The sequence below is a fragment of the Cydia strobilella genome, chromosome 5, assembly GCF_947568885.1.
Source record: "Cydia strobilella chromosome 5, ilCydStro3.1, whole genome shotgun sequence".
NCBI classification, from domain to species: domain Eukaryota; kingdom Metazoa; phylum Arthropoda; class Insecta; order Lepidoptera; family Tortricidae; genus Cydia; species Cydia strobilella.
This window is the reverse complement of record NC_086045.1, coordinates 16,667,419-16,687,539: the sequence shown is the minus strand read 5'-3', so window position 1 is coordinate 16,687,539 and position 20,121 is coordinate 16,667,419. Positions and strand designations below refer to the sequence as shown.

The 20,121-nt window shown below is 35.4% G+C and overlaps 1 protein-coding gene across 3 annotated transcripts in view; it reads left to right on the top strand.

Annotated features, from left to right (window-relative positions):
* Positions 1 to 7,972: 7,972 nt before the first annotated feature.
* LOC134741538 (zeta-sarcoglycan-like) overlaps positions 7,973 to 20,121 on the top strand; it is a 46,362-nt gene continuing 34,213 nt past the window's right edge. For 2 of the 3 annotated variants that reach the window (XM_063674359.1, XM_063674360.1), the window contains exon 1: positions 10,356 to 10,766. In XM_063674359.1, the coding sequence (XP_063530429.1) occupies positions 10,684 to 10,766 (83 nt within the window). In that variant the 5' untranslated portion in view covers positions 10,356 to 10,683. Of the gene's footprint in view, positions 8,481 to 10,355; positions 10,767 to 20,121 lie in introns of those variants that run through there. The other variant, XM_063674361.1, reaches the window with a different exon arrangement.

Genomic DNA, 20,121 nt, shown 5'->3' with positions numbered 1-20,121 from the left:
CTCCTCATTTGCACCGCCGTTGCACCCGGGCAGCGCTCCCCTCACCTTCGAGACGTCACATTCGCTACACAAAACAAGTTCGTTCAATAGTGTCATATATTTATGTAGCGCTTGTAATATATTTTTCACCACACCAGCTTGTAAGGGCTCTTTTGATTGTTTAAAAACTAATGAGAAAGCTGCATTTTATCCACATGTGTGTCTAAGTAATTTGATGCTGAGTTGTCCTAATCACAACTTTGGGAACAAATCAAATTATTTTATTAAATCTTATTATTTTGTTTCATTATGTTGGCTGATAGAATTGACTTTTAAATGATGAATTTGAATGATAAATATTTAATACGTTCATTTGGATTTGGTTTGATTTTTTATTGTTAGTATTTTCCTCGAGTAGGTGTGATAAAATTTTTTGTTTTTCACTCGGTGGCAAAATTTGTTTAACCCTCGTGCCTTGAATCTCTCGCAACGCTCAAGATTCCAATTCTCGAACAACTCGGTATTTGGGGTTCAATTTCGGAATCTTTCGCTTGTTCGGGTATTGTATCAAGCACGAGCGGTCAAACAACAACTTTGCCCCCTTGTAAAACAAATAACTATTATTGAATTCAATGCAACAAAATTTCAACTTTGTAAATATATCGCGCTCCAATATTGAATGACTAAACTATTATAGTGGGATGACACTTAGTTTCTCATTGGGATTACAACATTAGTCTCATGAATGAATCATCGCGATTGTGCCCCGAGAGCCCGGCCGGGGCATTCGATTATCACGAATAATTCCGAAAGGGAAATTGAAAAGCTAAAGCGATGCCCCGAGGACTTGCTCTTTCTGTTATTTGCGGCTAGCTGCTGCCGGCCGAAGTGCCCGGAGAATACAAAACTAGCTACATTGTGTCCACTGAATTAAACTTTCTTTTACATATTTCTACTTTACCTACCAATACTAATGTATCTTGGACATACTGTACAAACTCTATTTATGAAAAGCAAATTTTGTACTTCTCTACCTAATAAACACACACACACAATAATACACACGTAATTAACGCAGTTAATACAAAGAAAATACTTAATTAAATGTATATTACAGACCTAGATATACCTCATTTCATTGTTAATACATTAATTTTTAAGTTTCATAACATGACATCACAACCTATTTTATGGTTATTAACTTTTTATATTTTGCTATATTTCAGTGACAATCAAGATGATAAGAACAAAAAACTCGGTATCATATCTATGACACTAGCTGCTAATAGTGAGCTGCAATTTCGTTACCTTTACCTTTATTATTATTATTATTACCTTTTTACCTCTTATTTGGCCAACCATATAAAGAGAAGTAAACAAGCCCCTAAAGGTATGTTTAGTTTTACTTCAGCTGTCTTGAATAGGTAGGTACCGACGTACCGATGTGATCAGACATAACGTGTTCATTTTTTAAGTTATTAAATAAAACTTAAAATCAGTAAATTAATAGGTAACGGAAAAAGCACGTAGGTAATCAAATTAATGAAAATATAGCATATACAAAAATATTAGTATATAAAAAAATGTAACGTTACGCATTTTTTATATTCACATGTTAAATATGGCAGCGATGTCATGACAAGGTTAACTATATAACAAAGTCGCATTTGCCAAATCATAGGCATTTTGGCGGAAAGGATAGCTTAAAAATACAATATAAACTAAACTTAAACTTAAATATCAACTTAACATAATAACTATAACTATAACTTAAATCTATGGTGAGGCAAAGGGTCCCAATCTCAGCATGTGCGGTGCCAGAGGGCTCCGCGCTGATTTTTAGACTGGTCCCGGGACGGTTGGGGTCGGTCGCTACTATCATAATGTACCCTTCTTAGGTACAGCTCTATATTTATAACTTTATGTGTATTTGTGTTATTAGTGTGCGTATATGGATATGTGGGGCTGATATGTGGATGTAGTGTAGGAAAGAATGTATTTTGTACTGTGTGTGTGTATCATGTTTTGTCATTACATACAGAGAAAAATTAAAAAAGATAATTAAAAAAGATGTATATATAGCAATAAATAAATAAATATATAGTAATTAGAGTTTACAACATATTTTGCATATTTAATAAATGTGTTCGAACTAGTCGCTTATATTTTAAGAACGCTGAGGGTTCTCGCAAGGGGGGTGGTAGGTCATTCCAGACTTTACTAGCGGCAAATTTAAAACTTCCCCTGAAGGACGCAGTTTTATGCGGTGGGATTATTAGTTTTGTGCATTTTCTCAGCGACCTCGAGCGCGTATCCTTTATCCATTTTATTTTATCAAACAGATAGCGGGGTTTTTCAAGATCTAACACCTTCCTAACAGCGCATGCCAAATGCAGTCGTCTTCGATTTTCCATATTTAGAACTTTGTTCTCATTAAGAAAGGGAGTAATGTGTGACCTGCTTGGAATTTTATAGCAGAACCGAACACATGCATTCTGCACACGCTGTATAGACTTCTTTGTTTTCGCAAGTAGTCTCGGTCCATACACAATGTCGGCATAGTTGAATAGTGAGAGAACTAGCGATTCAACTAAAATTTCCCTGACTTTAACCGATAGGTATTTACGAATATTATACAGTACCTTAAGTCTGTAAAAGGCATTTCGTATGTTTATATTCACATGTTCTATGTACCGTATATTTCAGCGTTTTTAAAAATTCATCCCGTAAAGTGGTTAGAAAGGGGTTGAAAATTTGTAGGGGTCCTAATTTTATTTTAAGCTAGGTACTTAAAACTTCGTAGAAAGATATTTAATTAAAAGGGAAATAAACTTATTTCAGCATTTTTGAAAATTCATCCCCCAAGGTGGTAAAAAAGAGGTTGAAAGTTTGTATGGAGATCAAATCTTTTTTTGAGTACAGGATTTCAGTCTTTGTATAAAGGCATATTAGTAGAATACAAGGAAAGCAATTTAAGCGTTTTTAAATATTCATCCCTTAAAAGGGTTAAAAAGGGGTTGAAAATTTGTAGCGGTCCTAATTTTATATTAAGTACTTAAAACTTCGTAGAAAGATATTTAATTAAAAGGATAGAAAACTTATTTCAGAATTTTTGAAAATTCATCCCCCAAGGTGGTAAAAAAGAGGTTGAAAGTTTGTATGGAGATCAAACTTTTTTTTGAGTACAGGACTTCAGTCTTTGTATAAAGGCATATTATTAGAATACAAGAAAAGTAATTTAAGCGTTTTTAAATATTCATCCCTTAAAAGGGTTAAAATGGGTTGAATGTTTGAATCCATTACAAATGCTTTGTAACTTCTTAGAAAGGCATTGTATAATATTACAAAAAAAAAGTTATATCAACGTTCTTAATAATTCAACCCCTAAGGGGGTTAAAAAGGGGATGTAAGTTTATATGTAGTACAAGTTTTCGTTTAAGCTAGGATCATGAAACTTGGTAAAAGGGCATTATATTAAAATAGACGAAAACTGATTGCAAAGTGTTTGAAAAGTTTGTATTAGTAAAGTTTGCATCGGGAGCGAACATTAATTTAGTGGACTTGAAAATAAGAGTAAATAATAGTGTTGAGAGGGATTATATCGAGACCATTTTTTTCAGTTAGGGGCTTGAAACTTCGTACTTTGAGAAAGACAAATTTCATGCGTTGTATAATTATTAACAAATGATTAACCGTCCCTACTCATATCTTTTGCTACATAATGTTCTATGCTCATGTAAAATATATAACCACCAACATACAAATCCACGCGTACGAAGTCGCGGGCAACAGCTAGTTAAATCTAAAATCGAAGCCATGGTTCCTAAGAACAGATGTCGCTATCTCTCATAGTTTCTGACATCTCCCTACTGACCCATTTGTATTGATCACCCTGTATATAGTCAATAAATTTGAATGCTGCTTATATTTACTGTCTTGACGTATCCATATCATGAAATTACATTACAAGCAGAATCGACTAAAACTAGCAACAACTTTAAATGAACTCGACTAGCAGCCAGTCATCGGTAAGTCCAATTGGAAGACAAATGAAAAGTATAGTTGGCATTATCGGCTTAGTGTTCGGTTCGCGAGGGGTGGCTGCGGGCCGCGGCGGGCAGCGGTAATCCAGCGTTAATTAGCAGTCGGCGGAGCCGCCACCGCGACATACGGCGCGTCAGACGTACTAGCAATGAGCTGCTGATACACACAAACATGCACTGCATACATAGTATAAGACACGTTCGAAATTACAATTACACAAATAAAACGGACATAGACGACAACGTTCGTAATTCATCGGTTGCGGGTGGGTCTGAAAAGCGTGCAAGATTGTACACGTTTTCGTTTAGAAGTGACCCATTTGCAATGATTGTGCATTTATTTCTTAGGAAGCCACATTTGGCCAAGTAGAACTGCCGAAGAAGACCATAAAATGATGTGTTTGACCATACTGTTTAGCTCTGCTGTGAACAGTTCAGAGGGTCTAGCCAAGATACCAATCGTCTGCGCTACGAGAACGAAATGCTATCTGTCTCTCTATCGCACTAATACGAGTATCTAAGAGTGGTAGAGGGGTCCAGGCCACATTATACTTAGAATCTAATCAATTAGAAACATATAACAATGAAAATTAATTTGTGTTTAAGTATGTAGAATTTATTAAAGCCCCGTGGGTTCAGGTTCTTCTCTCACACTCACTGAGTGTGAGCGTGAGCGACTGGCTGTGCGTGCCCGGGCCCAAAATTAAAATTAAAATTCAAAAATATCCGCGAACCTGGATCATGTTTTTGAATTTTAATTTTTTGTTCGTTTTATCAAAAAAAGTAATCGATGAGATTGATCCAAAATAAAATTGCGCATTTTTAGAAGCAAGTTTCATATTTTTAACTTTTGTGCAAAAAATGGTTAAGGTGCGTTTTAGACCTATTATGTGTTCTTGATTTTATTCAATCGAGTGAAAGTCGAGAAACCGATTTTTCATAATTTCTGCTGGCTGAACCTACTGCACCTTAAACGTATTGAATAAATATGTCTATTTACATTTGTTATTCAAGGGACCTGCGTTTTCCAAAACGTATGTATTTTTACGATCGCTTTAGAATTTAGAGTTTTTAGAGTATGTATTTAATACTTTTCTAGAATAAGCTAATATTCGATGTGTGTCCTCGAAGGAATATACAATAAGCCGGTAAGTTGCGCGAACTCCTCGGCGGTGGGGCAGTGCCCGTTGTTGAAAAGCTACGGGACGCGCGGCGCATACAACACGCTTTTATCACGTTGTTACGGGTATGTAGTGCGAATTCATATTTACGCAGCGGGACAAATTTTATGCTTACAGTGTTCACTCTCGACGGTTATGTTATTATAATTAAGGGTACTATTCCATTCCGGTGCATTATGCTGGGATTTTCTTTGCGGCGCCTTTGTTTGATTTGTTGGTTGTAACTTGTAAGGTTATAAAGAGACTGATGATTTATTTAATTATGCGAATAAATAACAATGGACTGTCTAAAATTGCATACATTTTAAGTGACGCGAAATGCGGTAGGTATCTACAGATAGGTACGTTGATATGGTGTCGGCCTTAACTCCGTTGGTAGCACAACTGATTTGCCGATTTCCAGTATCTTAATATTGCTATGAAATCACATAGGTAACACTTAAAAAATGTCGGATTTGTGGAAAAGCTGTTTAATGAACACCGTAATCATTAAATTATTGCTTGATATATTATTCTCATTGAAACATTTAAAAAAATTGGTCACTACCCTCCTCCCTTTATAATTAGAAGTGATCGGTAACAAGTTTTTAATTTCATGGCAGAGTGGTCGAGTGAAAGTAAAGGAAAGTAACAATTTTGAAGCAGACGGTCAATTAAGGTTCATTTAAAGGTTTATTAACTTTAATTAATAATTTGAGCTGAATTTTACTTTACAGATTCCTTCAATTCCACAACGCTGCCATGAAATTAAATAAAACATTGTTACCGATCACTAATAATTACAAAATCATTATTTTAACCATACTTCTAGTTTAGTAGGTATATATATTTGTCTGGAAAAAACTGGATCCAAATGGCTAAAGACAGAGACAAGTGGAAATCAATGGAGGAGGCCTTCACCCAGAAGGGGTCTAGCGCACAAAACAAGAATATTTAAAAAACCTAAAACTCATTTCAAATAAAATGTTTTTTTATACAATATATGTAATGTAACTAAGGAAATTCAGTGCTTAGAATAAAAGGCTTTTTTATTTATTTTATTTTATAAATTTGTTATTTTTAAAATTATCCCGGTTTCAAATTACCCCAAAACACCTGGACACCACAAATGTGGCTTTTCTTTATGTGTCCCCTATGTGAGTTCAAAGTAATAATGAGATACTTGAGACCGGCGTAAGCGTTGTGCTACCAACGGAGGAAAGGCCGATGCTATATTAACGTATATGTAGATACCGCATTTCGCCTAACTTAATCAATATTCTTACTTAGTCAATATTTTTTCTTTACTTTTAGTACGGTTACGCGACACTCATGTATCAAAGTTACCGCAGATTAGCAAAACTCGAATGTGTCGCGCTCGTTAAGCGCTGAAACCGGAGTTACAGGATTTTGGAAAATTAGTTTTATGTGAAAATTAAGGCAAAAACTTATGAAATCTTTGTTGTGCCATATAAAAGTCACAATTTTAAATCGATAAGGCCCGGCTAACCGAAATAACTGTATCTCAAGATAAGTGAGTTTGGCTAAACACGTCATAATTATGTGTCACAATATGAATGTGCTATATTCCTGCATCAGAACTGCGTTGTGGAACATGAATAAGAGAATACGGTGACTACAAGCTTAAAACATGCAGTTTTTGATCTTATGTTACACTGTTTTTTTAAACTTTATACACCAATAAACTACTTTTTCGTTAATATTGCTGCCTGGCTTAATATGAAATGTTAACAAGCAATCCCAAGAGTATTTTATACGAGGTGATTCTAGCCTACCGCTGCTAATCCGACCCTAATTGGTGGTCAGAAGACTATTGGACTTGAAGCGGCAAAGCCAATGCAATTACGCGGAAAAAGGATTTCCCACATATTTATGTGTATTGTTTAGATTGTTTTAATCAACAGTTTTAACCTAATACACTTTTTAAGGAAATGAATGAGTTTAATGAAGGGCACCTCATAATAGCAAAGCTTTGTCACCCAAAAGACTACAAAAGAATCATCGATATAGAAACCGAACTCCGAATAATATTTCCCCGATACAATATAATCCGAAGTAAAGTCATCTACGACATAAAAGAAACACATCGAAATTCTTAAGGGGAAATATTACTTTGCAATCGCGAAATTCTTCCCTGAAACAACTCGCGGGGAGGTAACGTTCATACCGACAAAAGACGAGCAATATTCCGTGCACAAAGGAAGGCGCCCGATATATTCAATGCAGTGACACAAGAAATGGCGGCACAGCGGTAACAAAGCTCATATTGAGAGTTAGAACGCACGCCGCCCGCGCCCTTGCCCGCCTTCGTAGCCACGCTCGCCGCCGCTTCCACGCGCGTGCATCCTATTACTAATAAGCTAATAACTATATCAACCATCGACGCTGAGAAAAGTAAAAAGCTTTTTACAGAAGGAACTGTAGGGTACACAGGTTATTTCATAAAATAAAAGGAAGAAAGCAAACTGAATTAGATGTTTCTGTTTTTCGAAGCCTAGTTAGTTGCAGTTAGATAAGCTATGTTAAATTTATTACTGATGTATACAGTTAAGATATTAAATATAAGTATAGGAACTATGAATGTAAATTTGTATTAGAATTTGAATAACATATTAAAAACTTGTATTTTAAGGAGTCATAAAATAGTGTAAGGATTAGGTAGGTACCTTTTAGATGGCGTGTAACTTAAAGACATAAGTACCAATGTTTTATGAACTGCCAGTGCCAGTTTTGAAATGCATGTTTCTGAAACGCTAGTCTAGTATGGTTGTGGAGCTAAAATTAAGGTGTCCCGTACAACTTCAGAGTTACCGAAATGTTAAAAAGATAGACGCATGCGCGTGTCAACGCGCCACCCCTCGAGGCTTACGACCGCCTCTCTCGCTCAACATCTCCCAAAATGAGTCCTTTGCTCTTACATATAGAGCCTCTCGATTTGAAGACCTGCTAGATGAATATCGCGATCTCCGTGTCATCGTCAGTACTAAACACATCATTAAGTTCTCGTAGAAAGAATTAGATTTTCTTGGCACATCTTTGAATTTATTGCTTGATTGTCGGTGAAGACTTTTATGATACAAGTGTGGTGCCAAATAGAACGTAATTATTTAAGAGTTAAGGTTGTTATTCGTTTGAGTTCAATGTAAGCTGCAGGATACGATGGCGCGAAGGGTTTGGAGTTCAGTTGGCCGCGAGCCTGGCAGGCGGCCGCACGACTCCTGTCTTGCGTGCTGAGCCTCTCTCGTAACTTATTACGTAGGATCCTTTTGTGTCTATGGTATCGAAATTAATTATGATTGATTGATTATTGAATAAAATAATCAATCTATAATTTTGTTTATACAGTTTTAAATATTTATTAATGCTTCTACTTAATGTTTATTTAAAATTGGGATTTCTAAAAAACAGCTTTTAAAGTGTATTTTTTAATAAATCATACACATTGGATTAGTTATTGGGGAATTAAATTAAACAGCATTTATTAATTGTAGGTTGTACCTAAGTGTAACCGATTGATGGCACGTGACCTTGAATTTACACATTTATTTATTTATCAAAAATCAAAAATAACCTGTAAAAAGTGACCAATATCCACGTGAAGTACTTAATTCGGTTTTTATTTGATTTTGTTTTGTTTGACTTGATTTGTTGGAGTTTTATTTTTAAAACCTAGGTTCTTTAAATAATTTAACTAATTGTAAAAAAAAAACAAAGTCGTTAGTGAATGGAAAACGGTCGGTAGTACGGTAGGTACCTAGTTGATCGCTAAGCGGAGCCGGCGCCGGCGGCGTCGCGCATTCCGCCGCTTCCTTACATTCCGACCTGCTCACCAATTATACCAGTACCTCCGACAAGTATTTATGAAATGATAAACCCTTACAATAATTACATAAACGTTTAAATTTGACTAAGAATTATCTTAATTCATTTATCAAATTTGACAATTAATAAATTAAGCAATTTTTTAGAACTTTTTTGATTATGAGTAGGTACCTAATTATTATATAAGCTTATAGAAGTATACATATATATATGTTAGGAAAAGTGATTAATATACCAGCGTAAGGTTTCATATAAATTGTGGTATCGATAAACAACGACTTTCACTCCACCTCCTTGTCGATGGCAAATAAGCCCGCCTCAATCCAAGCTCCGCCTACCCGCTGAAGGTAAATATGTTCTTATGTAAACAGTCTTATATACTTCGCGGTACACGGGTCCTTTTCCTGTCCCTACTTCGCTATTTCTTTAACAAATATACGGCTCTTTGACGTAGTTCTATGTTGCTAACTTGATATGCTACAAACTTACATACATATGGCAATAAACGTTGTTCTCAACTAGGTATATCCTGAGAAATTTTACTGTATTTATCTGTGCATGGGTTAAACTTGTTTACAAATTTTCTCATAAGTTAAAACTTAAAATTGAGAGTCGTTTAGATATAAAAATGTACAAAAACATTCTTATAAGTAATTTCAGTTACGGTGGAATTACCCTTATCCATATTTGTAAGCAATTGAAGAAAAAAAAAACTATTAATCCGAAAATATAATCAGTGAATAAAAGTAACCTTTCACTCAGAATAAATAACTACTTAAAATTATATATCTGTGGGTCTACGGTTAATTGGCAACTATGCAAATAAAGTTTTATAAGGAATTTTAAGGTACCTACTTTTAAGGTAGAAAAAATAAAATAAGTACTCAAGTAAAAAAAAACTTATTATTTCAGTAGGTACAGCGAGCTGCAAAACTAATATTTAATAATTGAATTGATGCAGACACATAATGAATGGAATTCATTCATAAAGTGTACAATATTCTTACGAGTTATTCCAGGAATTTGTGATATCCGAGGCTTAGCCAAAGAACTATTCATGTACGAAAGATAACAGCATAAATTATCCTGCTGCATGCTTCGCCGCCATGAAGCGGAATAAGTACGCTATTTTAAACGGATTTTCCGAGCTGAATAGATACCGGTCGGCAGTAGATAGCGGGAAGATAAAAATAAAAACAATCGTAATAAGTACTTTATTTTTGCATGATACTAATTTTAGACTTCGTAAAATCAATCTATTATCAAATCCTTTGTTTATGTCTAATATAATTTAATTGGATACCTACACAATTACGGGTACCAAATAGTTGGCAAAGACCTTAAAATGTTCTTTGAAATTCTGAAGTCGAGTTAACTAACAGGACAGCTAGCATTAACAAACATATTCAACAAAGCGGGTAAAACTTTCGCAGCTAAGAAGTTGGAACTGTGTATACAATGTCTGGTAACAGTGCGCTCTAACAAGCCGGCCATCTGAAGTTGTTAAACGGGCAGGAACAGAACAGGCAGGCGGGCGAATAATTCTAGGCGGGCGGTCAGTAACTGGGGAGCTCTTGCGGACAGTTTGGAAGTGCGGCGGTGGCGACTCGGCCCGGGGCGGCGCAGGAGTCCTGAGATCTATCGCTGACAGCTTCGCCATGGAGGCGCATTCGCTCGGCCGTACTCGGCACACCCCTACTGTGAGGAACCATATCGTTTACACCGACCAAAAAGGAAGAAAGTAAGTTTTAGTCTTTTGCTTGATTTAGACATCACTAAATACCATGATACCTAAAGATAAGCAATTTCCTACATTATTTTAAAAACATTAAAAGACTAAATAAAGCTTAATCAATTTTACGAGTCCATAAAGTTACATACAAATATTAAGTTCCTAGTAAGGCATAATAAGTAAGTCAACGTATATAAATACATTAATATTATTTTTGAAGCCGAAAATGTTAATACTATGAGAATAACCTACTTAAACAGGAATCCGTTCTAACTGAGGTATTTAGGTAATTCACATCACTTCTTTTGTTATAAGAAAAACATAAGTAAAATGTTTAATAAAAATATTTTTATTATAACAAGATTGAGCTAATTAAATGACAAAACGGTTGATTATTAAGAAATATATCCAGAGGGTAAAATTTAAACCTTTCTTTAAACCAAATAAATGAGTCCTATTATTTCTCTCAATTTAGTTTAACAAGCGACTTAGAGTCAAAGGTTCCCCGAAGCGCGGAACTCAATGGCCGTGAATTTTGTAATCTTCATTAATTTCAACTGACACTTAACTGTCGTTCTTCCTGTTTCACTTTTGTTTCTGTAAATTTAATAATAAGCAGGCTTTTTCATGTGGGAGTTAATATACGTAACTTGTACTTGTAAGTACAATATACGTCACACAGTTTTAAATTTACATATTCGATAACACTCGTTGCACTCAAAAGTAATTTTAAACAAAGTTCTAATCTACATTTGTAGGTAACTTACTGAAAATTATGTAATGCACGTAGAAGGTAGTATCGGCCCGATTCGAACAATGCTTATAAGAAGTCACAGTGGTTCGATACCGATCTGTCAGTGTCAAAAGTGACGTTCTTTGGTTGAAGAAATGTTACTTTTGACACTCACAGATGGCTCTCGTACCGCTGTGACTTCTTATAAGCATTGTTCGAATCGGGCTTTAGGTTGATGCGGTTTTTTCATTACCTACATAGCTAATGTTAAATGCTCTCATGAATTCAGTAGAATTCATAATAATAGTCGCGCTAGCTTTCGTGAATCGACCTATGGTTTATCTTTAAGTTTCACCAATATGACTATATATTTTATGTTTCTAGACTAGACTAAGTATAAGAAAACGCATAGGTACTAGTTAATTTTACAATACATTTCACACTGCAAATGAATAATGTGACCAACTTTACTAAAGAAATTTTCATATAAATTAAAGATGAAAACTTTGCACTTACTGAAAGAAACGTGGATCTAGCGGGGACATTAAAGTTAAAGACCTGATCTCAGAACCAGTACGAATCTAGACATTAACTAGGTAAGTTTCAATAACAAGATTATGTTTGTGTTTTTTTTTATACTGAAAATGTTAAACGGCTTGATATTTTATTGTCGAATGATGATCCCTATGATATTTTATTTTTATTTGGAATAGCTGTCACGTAAAATGTTTATAGACATTTTTGGAAATTTAGAACGTTAATGTATTTAGAAATACAATATTTTAGTAATAAAAATACGACAAAATGTATTTCGTCAATTATTTTTTTAATTAACCCTTTAATTAAGGGGCCCACTGACTATCAGTCCACCGGACGATATCGGCCTGTCAGTTGTTCGGAACTGTCAAATTTTTGTTCTACCTGACAGGCCAATATCGTCCGGCGGACTGATAGTCAGTGTGCCCCTTAAGGGGTGATTACCAGTCCGCCGGACGATATCGGCCTGTCAGTTGGTCGGAACTGTCAAATTTTTGTTCTGACAGACTGATATCATCCGGCGGACTGACAATCTGTGGGCCCATTTTACGATTTGACATTTTTTGTATTAATTATGGTAATAAATAAATATCAGGGGACATCTTACACAGATCAACCTAGCCTTAAACTATACAAAGCTTGTACTATGGCTGCTAGGCGACGATATACATACTTATATAGATACATACATACTTATATTCATGGAAAACATCCATGACTCCGTAAATAACGCCCTTACCGGGATTCGAACCCAGGACCAGCAAGATGGCAAGTATGTTGCGGCTACGGAATAAAAGGTTAAGCCCAAGCTAAAGAGATTTGAAGGAATTGTCAAAAGTATCATCATTCGACGCGACCTGTATAAATATTTAAGGTGTGGTGGTGGTGGTATAAACTGCCCTAATACCACACACTACCTCAACCAGTGTTTGCCGAAACGTTAATGCAATTAACCATTAACCAGTACAAATTGAACGCGACCGCTTATTTAAGTTGCGCCTACAATTACAACCAGTAATCATGTAAAATAAAAATATAGTATAAAAATGGTGTCGAATACCTATAACACATTAACCCTTAAATGCATGATTTTTTGTATAACTTTTTAATAAATTGAAATAGATGTGTCATGTTGTATAGATTGAGGGAAAAATAAAGAAAAAAATCATAGTATTTAAAAAAACATATATAATATACGATGCATATATACATCATTATGCATTTAAGGGTTAATTGTGCTATTCAATCGTAGCATTTTACAAGAAAACTTGCACCTAGTGCAAGTGTGTGGTGACCTGGCGCTCTTAGTAAACGCTTCATAAATTCATAATGCGGTCGGTGTCTGTGTAATCCGTGCCTAACATCAACCAACTTTTCATCAACACCTCATCTCACTTCACTTTTACACTACTGACAAGAAGCGGGATTCTAACTTTTAAAATCTAGTGATGAGACTGGAACCTATCCGACATGTATTTTACATTTTGGGGCTAATTGTAATTCTAATGTCTATCTATAGTTGTAAATAATTCAAATGGCATTACAAAATACTTTGCGAAGTAGGTTTTTTCTATTAAAGATTGTTGCACGCATAATAATTATTATATTTAAAATTCCTTAAACATCCTAAATTTCATTTTAAGTAATAAAAACAATAGTCTAAGTTAATATCTTACAATCTGTCACTTACTCAAGTAATTGAAAGCAGTAATAAAGTTAGGAAATTTATAAAAAGTTATTCATAAATTGGGCAAATTGTTGTTTTGTTTTTATTTATTTTAAACTTGACAGGTCTCTGTTTAAATATTTAAATGCTATCTTAATATTAATTGTGACGAGAGTAGTTCTCTACAATAAAGAAATTTGAATAGAAATGGCTCGAGGGTTGGCTGTTCTATGATGGGTCTGATGTCCTTATTAAAGGCGGTAGCGGAAAAACATATCAAGTATTTGAATCATTACATGACTGTATCATAAATTCATCATAAATTATTAACGTGGTTAAAAACCGTGTACCTGCAAAATAATTAATGGCCCTTGGTTAAATTTTAAGGGGCTTTATTATATTAAATTCAGTAATATCGACGAAACTAGGAATAGCTCGCAACAACCACATCACAAGGCAAACTCCTTATTCCGGGTCTATGTAGGTAACAATTGTGCGTAGGTACTTTGTAATCGCAGTTCTGATGTGGGTTATTATAGTTATTTTACCTATGAAAGACCAGATACTTAAAATGATTATTTGGATTCATTTTGATAAGAGGATAACTACTGCGACTAGGAAAAATTTTCATCTGCCTGCTCTGTCGCTGCCTCCTCTGCCTCAGCCAGCTGACAATGTGTGTCGCGGAAGGACAGCCGAGTTACTTGTACACTTTCCGGTAGTCACATTTTCGCAACACAGTATTCACATTTCGAGGACTGGAAAGTTGGCGTTATCGCGTTTAAAATAGAACGACAAACACATCTAACTTTGTGATGCAAAATGGACACGGCTGACGGCTCAGTTCGGACAAAACGTTATGGACGCGTATTTTATTTTGGTACTCACAGAAATGGCTAACTCGTTTAAGTGATTGTCAAAGGGTTGACATTGTTTTTGCTGTTGGACGTTTACATTCGCAACAAGATACAATCATTTTGCGTTAACGTTAGAATTAAGGTATTACTTTATTAAATCACATTTAGAAACGGGTCTATCGCGAATTTGAAAGATGGTTTTAACTTATCGGCAACTTGGGGACCAGTGATCCAGAAGTTAAAGCCAAGGGATCTATCTTCGGATGTGTGCGCGGATGTTGTGAGTGTTGTGTGTCGGACTATTGACAATAATTAACTTTTATGTGTAGTGGGTGGTTTGAAAATGTGATGTCTACCTCGAACTTTAAATGCACTTTTCGTGGGGTAGTCACACAAATCTCTGTTTTGACATTTTGCTGGGACGTCAGTTAGCCGCGACCACGACCAGTGAAACCTGTGTCGAAACGTCGGTAAATAAAGGTAACAAAAGAAATTCGCGATAGACCCGTTTCTAAATGTGATTTAATATGTGTTTAAACCGCGAAAGTTTTAAATGTTATAAGGTATTACTTTGTTCCCCTTCTAATTGTTTATGAAGTTACCTTTTTCTTCTGTTACTGAAGTAATATTTATTTTTGTAATTATTTCTCATTTCTCAAAGATGACGGGCACAGTTTACTTTAAGCTAGATATCGTCTTTCAATGAATGCCCTCATTAACTACATAAGATTGAAGAGTTTAACATGAACCCTAACGAATAGCAAATACTAGGATTATTTAAAAAAAATAGGTTGAAAATTGAAAGTGGGTAGGTAGAACGCTTTTGCTTATTAGTGGCAAAGAGGATATAATATTATAGAGCGGTACTGTCATTGTAAATTTTGTAACCACAGTAAATTCACTGCCATCTATCGACACACTTTCAATCTAAAAATGAAGATTTATAAAAATACGATCAAATGTACTTAAATATGGATAAATGTTTTTTTTTATTTGCATTAATTATATTTATTATTTTGACCCATGTTCTTTCACTGATATGCGTTAAAATTGTTAAATAACAAACGAACCCGTCAACGCCCTCTATACGAGAGTAGGCCAAAGGTAGTAGCGACATCTGATCGTGAATCAAATTTTCGTGATTTTCGAGGCACGTTTTTTCCATAGACTGTATCCATCTATTACGCAGTTATATCTATCTTTGTTAGTGGTAATTCACCACGAGTGGTGTCATGAAATCCCGCTCGTCTTTATTGCGAGTGTGCGCGATTCGATTCTAGGTTGTATCATAACAATATCAAAACTATAACAAATTGTAAAATCTGAATACCATTCCGGTTCATACATGCGTTCTTGCGGTTACACGGAAACATAAATTCCTGACATATATGTTATAGAGGTAATCAGAGCTCATAGAATCCGTTTATTTCAATCAAAATAATTGAATTTAACCTTCCAAGCTTCTAAATTTAATTGTTTCAGGATTTAAATTTTGGTGAAAATTGTACCTTTTGCGTATAGTGAATGTGTAATGTACCTACACATTCCCTATACGCAAGAGGATTATGAAAATCACGTAAGACATTTCCTTTGGGCCAGACTTGATTAGATTATACAGTAACAAAGTAGAAATTTTAACATTCAGAGCCAGAGTTAGCCCCGTCACTTTGCGAACTCGTTTCGGCGAAAACATATAAGTACGAGTAAGTGTACAAATTGATTTATTGAAGTTGAGCGGGTTCCCGAGTTGCGCCGGAGTATTCAGTCCTTTGCCTTACATAGATAAAGTGAAATAAAAAGAACTTCGCTAACAAAAATCCCCTTGTCGCAAGATTTACGAGCCGACGCACCTCCGGCGCAAATAAGTTATATGTAAATTTTATGTTCTGTTGCTTAAATTTATAAACTTACAGGTTACACGTAAGTGGGGCGACCCGAAGTAATTGCAGTAAATAAAGTTTCACTGGATCAATCATCGTTGTAGACAATTTGTGCATTAGGCGACAAACAAACAATACGGTATGATGATATATAAAGTTAGAACTACATTAGCGATCAATTTCCAACGAATACGATTGGATTAGTTTTCGTAAAACAAATAATTTTCCTTTATGAAATTTAAATGAATAACATCCGAGTAAACGTGAGCTTTCCCGTGATAATTATACGGAGTCACGCGAACGGCATTTTAGGCATGTGGATCTCATAATGAACCGCCAACTTTTTTGTAAGATTAACCTTCGACTAAATTGTGTGAATTAACTCGCACATTAAGCTTCACGTGACACATTTTCAAAGTCATTCATTCATCATTTTATTTTAAATAGTTTAGTAGCAAAAATTAGTTTTTATTTTATCTTATATAGGAAATTTATAATGTTTTACACAAGTTGTACACTGTGGCTTTTTGAACTCCATTAATTTCAAGAGTACATTCCTGATATAGGAACCTACAACTAGTCTTGAGTACTGTAGATTACTAAACATTTTTACCGATAATTTCTGATACTTGCCTTCAATAGGAATGAATTAACTTCTCTAGGATACAATTTGCAGTAAATATTTATAGTTACAATTTAAATGAAAAATAGGTTTATCTTTAAGGTAAATGTTACATACTAAAACAACTGAAAGGACTTACGTTGTTTATTGTTAAATAAAACTAAGATTAATCTTAAGATGATCAAAAAAACTAAATGAAATATTTTAAACTGATATTTTGAGTTTGTTGTTGTTCAGTTATTAGATCGCTCAATAACTAATAGTCCCATTGAAATAGCCAAAGAAAAAAAATTGTATTTGTATCTTGTACTCCTTCTTGTTTTTATAGCCTCCTTTGTCATTTATGTATTTACTGGCCTTGGTAGAGAATTCCATACTCTATACAGAGATTGGTATTGAGGTCGAGAAAGTTTGGAGGCTAGACCACCCCAATATTCGTTCTTTATCTTCTGTGGATTCGGATTTCCCCTTAAGGTCCAAAACACTCAGTAGGTATATCAGATATATTTAAAAGCGACCGTATGTCGTACAGCTAATCTGGTTGCTGGTATACATTTTTCGTGCAGGTATATTATACTGTTAAATCGTACTATACCTACAAATAGCAACACTCCTAACTGTACATCGGTGGACCATATTACAAAAGGCATAAGGTCCACCGATGTAGTTAACAGTGTTGGCGATGGTACTAAAAAAGGGACGTACTCAGAAAGTAACGTACTCAGAAAGTGACGTACTCAGAAAGTGACATACTCAAAGTGACGTACTCCGCCCGAACCGTATATTTAACGTAAAAAAAAAACTACTTATGAATTTTAATTTTTATGAATTTTTGCAAATGATAGCAATATGATTGTGTGCACTGTAGGCATAATGCAAGCGGGCAATTAACAGTAATGAACGTGCGGTGATCTACAAAACTGCATCTTTACAGTTCAGTTGAGCTTTAATCAATTGCAATGTGCAATTATTTCAATGGTGGCCTAGCGTAGCGGTAAGAGCGTGCGACTTTCAATCCGGAGGTCGCGGGTTCAAATCCCGGCTCGTACCAATAAGTTTTTTCGGAATTTTTGTATGAAATGTCATTTGATATTTATCAGTTGCTTTTCGGTGAAGGAAAACATCGTGCCGTAAATGTCATGTCCGTGTCACCAGAAAACCGGACTAATCCCAATAAAGCCTAGTTTTCCCTCTGGGTTGGAAAGGTCAGATGGCAGTCACTTTTGTAAAAACACGATTCTTGGGATTAGTTGTCAATGCGGACCCCAGGCTCCCATGAGCCGTGGCAAAATGCCGGGATAACGCGACGAAGAAGAAGAACTTAAATGTTGAACATTTTCCTGCACTGGTCAATGTGTTTGTTAATTGTGTTATGTTATGTTAAACTAAAGATCGGTCTTCTAACCTTACCAATGCAATGGACAGGCCTGTTTTCCAGAGGGATTGGAAGGTCAAATAGTAATCGCTTTCGAAAAAATTGTACTTGAACCAATTCTTAAGATTATTTATCTCGATGGATTTTCATTTAATGCTTGCTTTTGCACTGAACTCTTCGTCCCTACAATATGCGTGGGCCGACATGCTCTTGGTTACATACAATATGCGTGGGCCGACATGCTCTTGGTTACACACTATATGCGTGGGCCGACATGCTCTTGGTTACATACAATATGCGTGGGCCGACATGCTCTTGGTTACATACAATATGCGTGGGGCCGACATGCTCTTGGTTACATACAATATGCGTGGGCCGACATGCTCTTGGTTACATACAATATGCGTGGGCCGACATGCTCTTGGTAAATTATAAAACTTTCATAAGTCTTATGATTATGGTAATAACAATATTCAAATCTTGTTAGTAAATTTTGCCTGATTTCAGTGGTCTGAATTTCGTTTTCCGTGTGCAAAAGGCCTCTTATAAAGTTTTAAAATTAAATTAGGTACTAAAAACTAATTTTTTACTTACCTACTATATTGTCGATTAAATACACATCGCTGAGTGCCTATTTGAGTGCGAAGTTTTGTAAAGTAAAATTATTATGGATTTCGTTGTTGTTTTGACTTGATGTTTGCTCGTTGAATTAACAACCCGCAAATATGCAAGCACGATTTAATCGCTATTTTCGAAGCACAATTTTTGTTTGTCAATTAAAATATTTGGAATCAGTTAAATCATTTCAGTGGCAGTTAATTTGATTACTCGGGAACAGGACAAGAATACAAAACACGTTTCGTCATTATTTTATTGTGTACCTTTATAACTATTTTACTTCTCTTTCTACTAAAAATATCAAGGTATGGTTTCCGAAAGGTACCTACATGAAAGGTACATAATTTTACACCCTCTTTTTTTATTTTTTTTCTAAGAGCATTTTTTGCCCTATCTGGTGCAATCTAGGTTTGAACTAACGTTTTTTTTGCCAAGAAAATGGGTAAATATTCATCCCCTTAGATGGTTACAGAGGAGTTGAAAGTTTGTATTGGGTCTGAATACTTTTTTATTATTAGAAAAAAGAAAGTAATTTAAGTGATTTTGATTATTCGTCGTACAATGGGTTAAAAGGGGGCATAAATATTTTTCAAATGGGAGACTTCAAAATTCGTTAAAAGGCAACATTATTGCTTCCTCTAAGTGATATGACAGGAGGAGCATTACAACAACCAACGTAAAAACCCACGCGAACGAAGTCGCGGGCCACAGCTAGTATACGTACTAGCATACTCTCTTATTGTGTAGCTTTTTTTTTATGATATAGGAGGCAAACGAGCAGACGGATGACCTGATGGTAAGGGATTACCGCCGCCCATGGACACCTGCAACACCAGAAGGGTTGTAAGTGCGTTGCCGGTCTTTAACATGGGAGTACGCTCTTTTCTTGAAGGTTTGAAGGTCGTATCGGTCCGGAAATACTGCAGGCGACAGTTCATTCCACAGTTTAGCTGTGCGAGGCAGGAAGTTTCTGGAGAAACGCACAGTTGAGGACTGCCAACCATCTTAGTGGTGAGGATGGTGGTGTTGTTGCGTAGGACGATGGCTAAAAGAAGCGCCAGGGATTAATTCGAACA